This window comes from Ostrea edulis, chromosome 1, assembly GCF_947568905.1.
Source record: "Ostrea edulis chromosome 1, xbOstEdul1.1, whole genome shotgun sequence".
In the NCBI taxonomy this organism is placed as follows: Eukaryota; Metazoa; Mollusca; class Bivalvia; order Ostreida; family Ostreidae; genus Ostrea; species Ostrea edulis.
Genome location: NC_079164.1, coordinates 74,886,000 through 74,894,890, shown reverse-complemented (window position 1 = coordinate 74,894,890; position 8,891 = coordinate 74,886,000). Strand labels below are relative to the sequence as shown.

The 8,891-nt window shown below is 34.7% G+C and overlaps 1 protein-coding gene across 1 annotated transcript; it reads left to right on the top strand.

The window, feature by feature from the left end:
- The first annotated feature begins 481 nt into the window (after positions 1-481).
- LOC125681395 (uncharacterized) lies at positions 482-8,273 on the top strand. Its single transcript, XM_048921458.2, has 3 exons — positions 482-906; positions 7,593-7,716; positions 8,055-8,273. The coding sequence occupies exons 1-3, from the start codon at positions 787-789 to the stop codon at positions 8,114-8,116; spliced, it is 306 nt and encodes a 101-aa protein (XP_048777415.1). The 5' UTR covers positions 482-786; the 3' UTR covers positions 8,117-8,273.
- Positions 8,274-8,891: the final 618 nt, after the last annotated feature.

Genomic DNA, 8,891 nt, shown 5'->3' with positions numbered 1-8,891 from the left:
TGGAAGGGGGGGGGGGTAACAAACATTAGTATTTTTGTGATTGGAAATACAGTGTTTCGAAATCCCGTACTGTGCAAACAAAGTTGTGCAATAATTTGCAACGTCCGTACAATGTATATTCCGGGTTCTCTGTACATCCTAACAAACAGCAGCATAAACATGCCTGTTAGAATAAAAATCTTACATACCATAATCTACCAGAGCAAGAATGTCACTAAGACGAAATATAATTTATTTTTCTTTATTTGAGGTATCCTTGCGTCTGCAATCACATCAAGACTGCATAAATACATGTTGATAGATAGTTAATGCTTATCCCTGCATAAGTACCTAATTATTCAAGTTGTATTATTTCCAAAGAAAGATTGATTTTATTTTTTTCATACATAAAAATATGCCATGGGATTGTACGGACTTTGTTTGAAATTATCCCAGCAAAGCAATTGGCCATCAATAACGGAGACCCCGCCCCGCGAGATTTGCAACCGTCTCTAGAGTCCACACTCGTCGGAACTTGTCGCAAACGCCAATTGTCAACGATTTTTAACAATGTAATCCGGGAATATTAATTTCATTGATGATCTGTTAATGAGAAGAAATTTTCGTCATATCCGTGAAGACGTGGGTTTGGACTAAGTACGCGATAATTTGTGTTCTCTATCAGTTTCTACCAAATTTCCTTATAAAAGACGCTGATTGCGATATAAACCCGTTAGAACAAAAGATAAAGGAGTCAAAGACGCACATTCAACAATCACAAAAAAAAAAAAACAAAGTAAAAGGAAGATGAATGCTTTACATCTAGTGTGTTTGGTGGTGATGTCTCTCGCCCTGCTCGGAAATTACATTTGCTCAACACAGTACTACGGAGTCAGTGACGAACATGCAGAGCCCACGGAGGAACAGGTATAGAATTTTACGTTTCTCAAACTAATGCTGATGAAAAATTATTTTCAGTTTGAAAATAAGAATTTGTTTTGGTTTTCATACTGTAAATAAATTTCAAGGCCTATATTTTTGTTTTGAGTGAGAAATAAAACATTTTTACTTAAATATGGATATTTTGATATTTAAATCTCCAATAAGATAGACTTCGATTCTTTCAAAAATCTCGTTCTCAGGATCGCTTAAGGAAGTTGGTGGATTTTTTGTGATGAATATCAAAAAGCATAAAGTAGTAAAAATCGTCATGCAAAGTACAATAATATTATACGTATGTGAAAGTCCTTAAAATCGTGGACTAACAATGCATTTGTTTATCGTAACACTGTCAAAATCTCCCTATGCACCGTGTTAACGTACTGCCAAACAATCAAGTTTCTGTGCTTGCGGCCTCCTTTCGTGTGTTCCATTTGCCATAACTCTTGAATTGGGAGTACATGTTTAAATCTTGGTAATTCTAAGTAAAGCTGAAAGAGAGAAAAATCCCAGAATCTCAGAAAATACTGCATTTAAATATAAAAGAATAATATGAACAGTGGCGGGTGCCTCGAAATTTGGTTAACCGGTCTTCAACATTGATATGCATGTTGCGTCAACTTAATAGTAAAAATTTTGCCGTTAACTATTGTTTAGAGAACCTTCACTTTATTAATATGCCACATCGTAATAAAAATAAAATATCTCAAACTTCCAAAGAAATCACAGTCATTCCAGTTACTTTACACCCGTCATTCGTTCCCAAGTATAAAAATATTAAAAAGAACTAGTGATTTCCTTTTAAATTTGTCATCATATATCTGATTAAAAGAAACATATTCCTGTTTTCGATATTAAACGTGCACTCATTCCCTCTTTGTATGGTAATAAGGGAAGAACATCGGTATGCAAAGCGATGAAAGCTACTATACGAAAACTGCTCATTCACCGAAGCAGAAGGACAATGTTTTGACGTGTTCGGTAAATATGACCTCAATACCTAAATATGCCAAACAAACTGTATTCACACCTCCCCCCATAGGTGCATTTAGTCCGTATTTGTGTTAATTCATTTAAAGGAATTTGTATGAAATGATCCATGGGATCGCAATAGTATGAAATCCGCAATGAAACCTCCGCAGTTAATTTTTTTGAAAGTTAACGCAGCTTGTGTGGATCTAGGATTTTCGTCCCGGACCGATTATGATTGGGATTTACACGCCAATTAAATCATTAAACACCCCGCAATGTTCGGGCATGTAAAATGTCTTGAATTAATAATAAGTGAAATCACGTAGGATATTAGTAGGTCGAGTTAATGTTTCACAAAAGAAATTAGTTAATTGATTGTATTAACTTTACGCCGATGTTTTTTCGCCATATAGACTGGTTTGGATGCCCCGGTGACTGCCAGTAATCTCCATCGAACTCCCTCGGAGACGGAGTTCTACGACACGGGTTTCACATTAACCTCCGTATCCAATTAACTACAAAAAACATTATACCCACAGTTGTAGTAGGTGTAAAGGTCTACTATGATATTGTTTGAAAAACGTCACGTTGCGTACAAATACAGTGTATATTATTTCACAAAAGTGAAGATTTTTCCGAGGAATTTCGGGTTCATGTCGAACTTACAAAAGAAGTTCTACCAACAAGACTGATTTTGTCGAACATATGATAAAGTTTTATTATCTAAAAACTGCTATTCCGTAAAATAGTCTGATTTTACTATAAATGGAATCATTAAGAAAGATATTAAGCGTGTCAGCATTCTTCCGTGCCTTTAAATATTTCTGAAGGAAGGGGCAATTAAGAAATGACCATAAAAAAGAGGGATTGTGCAATTCGCTTGAGGAAGTTCAGTGATCACAAAAATACCATAGTCTTTTTGTTTTTAAAATTATTGAACACTTAACACTGGGTAAAATTCACGCTTAACATTTCATCCTCACCATATATTCACTTCTCTTTGAATTTTACGTGACTGTATGTATATATAAGCCGTGATCTGCTATTTAATAACCAAAGCAGAGTGCGCAATGAGACGCGTGGATTTAAAAAAAATCACTTGAATTTGAAATTCCAGTCTGATAGAAAACGGCGCAAGAATTGAAAATAGTTGAATTAGTACTAATTAAAATATATCAAATACATGGATGATACATCTGCATTCTAATCAGTTCTGACCATTATAAGAGATGGGGAACAATGAATCTTCGTTAGAAACTGAAATCGGTTTTAATGCCATGCATAGGCGGACCGAAGTGAATTCTCACGGGTAATTACCAGGAGTTGGCTTTGTCGATACCCCGCCGAGGATCTTTCCCTAGATCCCGAAACATAATTATCAATATCACTATCATAGCTAAGATTTTATCATTTGAAAGTGATTTACCCTAAAGACGACTGTGTGCGTAAATCACGGACGCCACACGGCAAACTGAGTATTCATGTTCCTCAAAAAAAAAAAAAAAAATCCTCGTGAGCAGTTTTCGATACAAATTTTTATCATGCCTGTGTAGCTAACATTTGTTAATAATAAAATGCCTCAAATCTAGAGAATTTTAATGTGCAATAGCTGGGATATTATAAAATACCAACTTTTCAAGTCGTGGCTAAAACCCGTCTCGGTCCCGTGACTAAAACTAACTTCCGGTCTTCGGTCTCGGTCCCGTGACTAAAACCCGGTCCCTTTATTCGATACAAAAAGAATATATCAGAATATATTAGTCCTATTTCTAGCTAATTTAGATTTAACAATTTCATGCATATTTCCTGATATATTTTTTTCCTTTCTTAAATAATATGTGAAAACTCCGTGACCGGTGGGACGAACATTCATTTTGATTTCAATTTTCCTATTTAGGTCAAAATTCGATCTTGACACTTTCTATGAATATACAGTTATATTTTGTAAAAAGATCAAAATATATTATCAACCAACTATCAGAAAATATGCGTGAAATTTTCACATTTAAATTAACGAGAAATGGGGCTTATTATTCTGATGGATTCAAATTTTTAAAAAAAAAAATCTTGGACCGGGTTTTAGTACCGAGACCGAGACCGGGTTTTATTTTTGTTAAATAATAGATCGATCCTAATGTGATGTCATAGGTTTTTGCAAAAATCTTTATTAAATCAAACTTTGCGCATGATAGAAATAGATCGTTCAGAAAAAATTTATTCATTGAATAAAATTTGGTAAACTATTGATGCTGAAAAAGTTTATATTTTCCATAGATAATCAATTATTTATTATTTTTAAAAATGTTGTCAAGGGCAATAATTCTTATCTGATATTTCCTCTACTAAATGTCTATAATGCCATGATTCCCTTAATATCCACAATCAATTTATACATATTTATTAATGAGTATTTTTTCTAAACTGTTGACATTAAAAAAAAATTCATTTTAACAAGTTTTTTATCTATTTCCATAATTCTATTCTACGAAAATTATGTGTGATTTTTTATGTTGACTTACACTTTGGTTTTAATATGTCTGACATTTTCAAAAAGGTGGTAACATGCACATTTTCTTTGGTTATTAATTAAATTAAACTATATTGAGAGGAAATTAATACAGCTTTTCCACTTTTAACCATTGATATTGATGGGTCACATGAGGGTGGAGCTACATAACATCTGCACCAAAACGTTCCTGGTAGAGTATAGGGTTATTAGGGCTACCAATTAGAGTATAGGGTTATTAGTGCTACCAATTAGAGTGGCTACCCATTAGGGTAGATTGGTGAATATTAGGGTGATTTGGGTTTTAAAAATCGCGAGCTTGTGAGCGGAGTTTTACACCCAATGAGTGTCAATGTTTACCTATAAAACATTGTTTTATGTTGATGATTTATTCATTTTATCGTTAAGTTTATCAACTGAAGCGTCATTGGCACTGATATGAATGCGTGCAATACCACAGTTACGCACATTTTCAACGTTCAGTGTCCCATGGGGATCCGGCCTAAAATAGGTCCTTAGTACCCCTTGCTTGTCGTTAGAGGCGACTAAACGGGGCGGTCCTTCGGATGAGACCACAAAAACCGAGCCCCCGTGTCACAGCAGGTGTGGCACGATAAAGATCCCTCCCTGCTCAAAGGTAGGATAGGTCAAAATTTTGCACTCCTATACCGGCAATGGTGACCTCTCCATATGAGTGAAAAATTCTCTCGAGTGGGACGTTAAACTATATACAATCAATCGTGCAATCAACGTTCACATAATAAATCAGTGCTTGTGAATGTTTGAAATTATCAATGATAGTATTTTTGGTCCTTAGCTGTAAATAAGAATTGAATTACAAAACTTAGAAACCGGCTACCAGAGCTTAAATTACCAAACAATATCTGGTCGGTTTTCTTGGAATTAAAGTACGAAAACCCCGGATGCGTAACCCGCAAGCTATTGGTATAAATGTCTAGGTGTTGGGTGATTCGTCAAAAGAAAGATTGAAATTGAAGGAAATATTATAAAAGAGCTTTAATTAATTGAAGGACGGAGAAATTATTGCACAAAATTGAGAAGTGGCAAAGGAAAGTATCGAGTTAGGGGTATGTCTGAAATAAGGATGTAGTTCTAGTGCGATGATGCCCACAAGGCCCTGCACTTTAAAGAAAGAAGAATTCGCTGTAAGTCAATTATGACCCATAAAATATATATCATTAGCACTTGAAATGAACTTCCGAATGTTGGCGGACATTCGTCTTAAATCAATATAGTTAATTAGTTAGAGGGTCAAAGGTTTATATTATGATCTGTGGGAAATGAATTGGTACTGTTTTCCACAAATGTTTACAGCTCATATGCATTAACGATAACTTATACCAGAAACACAATTCAAGGAAAGCTAGCTTCAACAATGGTCCATATATTTAGGAATGTGTTATTACTAATGAATTATTAGTTATATTAAACAAATCTGATACTAGCCTGACCATAATTAAACTGTTCTTGAAAATACCCAATAGTAGCAAAGGCTGCAAGTATTTTTATTATCAATAAAATATCGCGTTGCATAGGAAGAGGGAGAGAGAGAAACATAAAAATATTTGGTTTATTATCTGTTTGGTTCTAATATTTTTTTGATACCTTCATCAACTGCATAGGAAGAGGAAGAGAGAGAAAGAGAGAGAGAGAGAAACATAAAATTAATTGGTTTATCATCTGTTTGGTTCTAATATTTTTTTAATACCTTCATCAACTGAAACATAAGTGCACTATGACGTAACGTTGTTATAAATGATTTACTTTAAAAGTTTGTTACATCATACCACAAAACGTAAAGTTTCCATCAAAATAAAGTTTGATTAAAGAAATAAAATGCTTAAAGATGACTGCAATAAAATGTCGGTTGATCGGAATTTCTTATCTTGAAATTGAGCGTTGACGCTTTGATGCAGTTTTCCCATTCTCTCACCAGAGGGCGCGTTACGCAAGCCACGGAACTCTGGGTAGAGAATGACAGTTTTCCATCCACTTTTGCGGTTGGTATCTCAATAGACCAAAAAACAAGAAAATCTTAAACCACCTGTTTGAGGCTTTCTTTTCATTATCGTTGCTCTTAAGACCCTACAAATAGATTCCTTCTATTCTAATGACAAATAATTTGTATTACATGTTGCTAAATATCGACATCTTTTATTGTCTACATTTACGTTAAAATCCAGAGCAAAAGTTGACATCGGGCTAAATAAAAAAACAAAAAACTCCAAAATTATCAATTACACCGAAAATCAGCATAGTGCCGTCGTAGAGATTGTAAACTCAAAATTGAAAAATATCTATCCAATATGTTAAAAATCAATATATAAACATGGGTTTAAGCAAAACATCCCTTGGTATCTCGAGATTTAAAAACAGCAAATCAAAAGAATTCCTCTACACTTTGGTGACAAATGATGAATGGCGTGAAGTGAGATTATATCCATATTGCTTATTATTTTTCCATTTTGCCATTTCCCAACGAGGGTCTATAATTTTCCTATAAAATTACACAGCTTTTGAGAAACGTGCACTATTTTTCCTGTGAGTCTTCTGCTTGTACAGAAGATGTGTTAAGACTTAATGCATGTGTACAATTTAACCGTACCGCCGGGTCAAAACTCTATACCGAGGGAATATGAATTTGACAGCCTGTCGTCCTCGTTGTGATAATGCACTTGGTTTGTCTACCAGATGCCCAGGAGTAAAGATGTGTTGTAAAGTTTAATGCAATTTCAATACATATTGTATGATTAACTTAACAGGATATCACTGGACTCCACCCAAAACTACAGAGACGTGAATTTCGTAAGATTCACAGACAACTAGCAGTTAGTGTTTAGGAGTTTCAGGTTTTCAGAGATTCTTTTAGGACGTTTGGGATCCATTCCCTTTGCAAGTGTCACAGGACTTGAAATATATGTTTCCGTCAAATGTAAATGCATATTCATGTACTACATGCCAAAACCATTAGAATCCTTTCAATATTTTCAGAGAATGTAGAATGATATTTCAAAAATTATGGAACAGCAGATCAAAAGGGAATACGGACAGGCAATAAGAGATCGTCTGAATGACCTGGAATACGGACAGGCAATAAGAGATCGTCTGAATGACGTTCGGAGTGACGTAAAACTGCGTCATTATGTACAATCTTTCTTTCTTTTCTTCTTTCTAGAGATCCATGATAAACAACCAATTCAAAAGACAGCTCCTAAGAAGTCTGGGTCAACTTAGGGACAACGGAAATCTCAAGCGACTCATAGCACAAAAAAGATTTGCAACCGACAGACAAACTAGAGGTGATGTTTATTTTCAACTTTTGTACCAGAACATATATTTACCTTCATTTATGGCTAACTGTGCTCCTCTAAATACAGTCTCATGTAATGGAAACGTATTGACAGAAATGGTCCTTAATTTTTTATAAACAGAAAATATCAAATGTTTTTAGCAACTTCTTTCATATAGCAACGAGATTCATTTTGAAATTTTACATCCAACTGTTAATACATGAAGTGCATGTGTGTAACTTACTGGGAAGCACAACTATTACATGTAGTTTTATTATGGGTGCCGCGATCATACTTTCCAGGATTCATGCAACCTTGTAATTATCGACTGTTTCTTTCAATAACAGGTGGCGTTGCTTTGTGCTTGTGGAAGGTGTGTCCGGCAGGCCCATGGCTCGTACAGAAGTAAAGGAGTCAAGATACTTAACAATTGAATCAACCTCGGCCCGAAGATTCGCCTCATTGTTATTTAATTATTCCATTATTCATTTCTCATAGCAATACACTTTAAGATGACGCATCTTGTACATATTTTTTTTTTCAATGAATAAAATTTATGTTCAGCTGTTCCATTTTATGATGCGAAAGTGAGTTTATTCTCCATATCCTGCCAGGCTTGATTATTCTACTAATCGGTGCTAAAAACAAATTACTTGTGATTGTGTTAGGAATGACGATAAAACAAATCGCACAATGTACTTTCTGAAAGTCATGTGTTGCAAGAACCCAATGTTACGGGAGTGAGTTGTCACCTTTTCTGAAGGCTTTCAGAATTGAGATGATAGATTGTTCCATTGTAGATTTGTTTTTGTAAATTCGAAATAAAGGATTAGAATTAACGATTTTCAAAATTTTAAGCATGTATGGAATTGTTTTTAATGAATTGCAGTTGGAAATTTCATTACATACAGTTCACATGTTATTGAGACAAACATCACGCAGTTTGATCGTCTGCTGTCAAACAGCACTGTTATATTACGAATCTGTAAATCACGATGCTACCTGGTAACGTCCACGGGGGCGATATAACAATAACAGGATACACCTCCATCAGCATATTGAACTTGTAATGCAAGCACAATTAATGCATCAGGAAAAATAATGTACAATCACTGTACAGCAGACGTACACTAGACGCATCTGTCTTAAAAGTTTATCACTTGAACAGGGTCTGTTTAGGTTTT

Coding starts and splice junctions, on each gene's coding strand:
- LOC125681395 (XM_048921458.2), top strand. CDS start 787: ATGAATGCTTTACATCTAGTGTGTTTGGTGGTGATGTCTCTCGCCCTG. Junction 907..7,592: donor CAGAGCCCACGGAGGAACAG/GTATAGAATTTT, acceptor TCTTCTTTCTAG/AGATCCATGATAAACAACCA. Junction 7,717..8,054: donor AACCGACAGACAAACTAGAG/GTGATGTTTATT, acceptor TTTCAATAACAG/GTGGCGTTGCTTTGTGCTTG.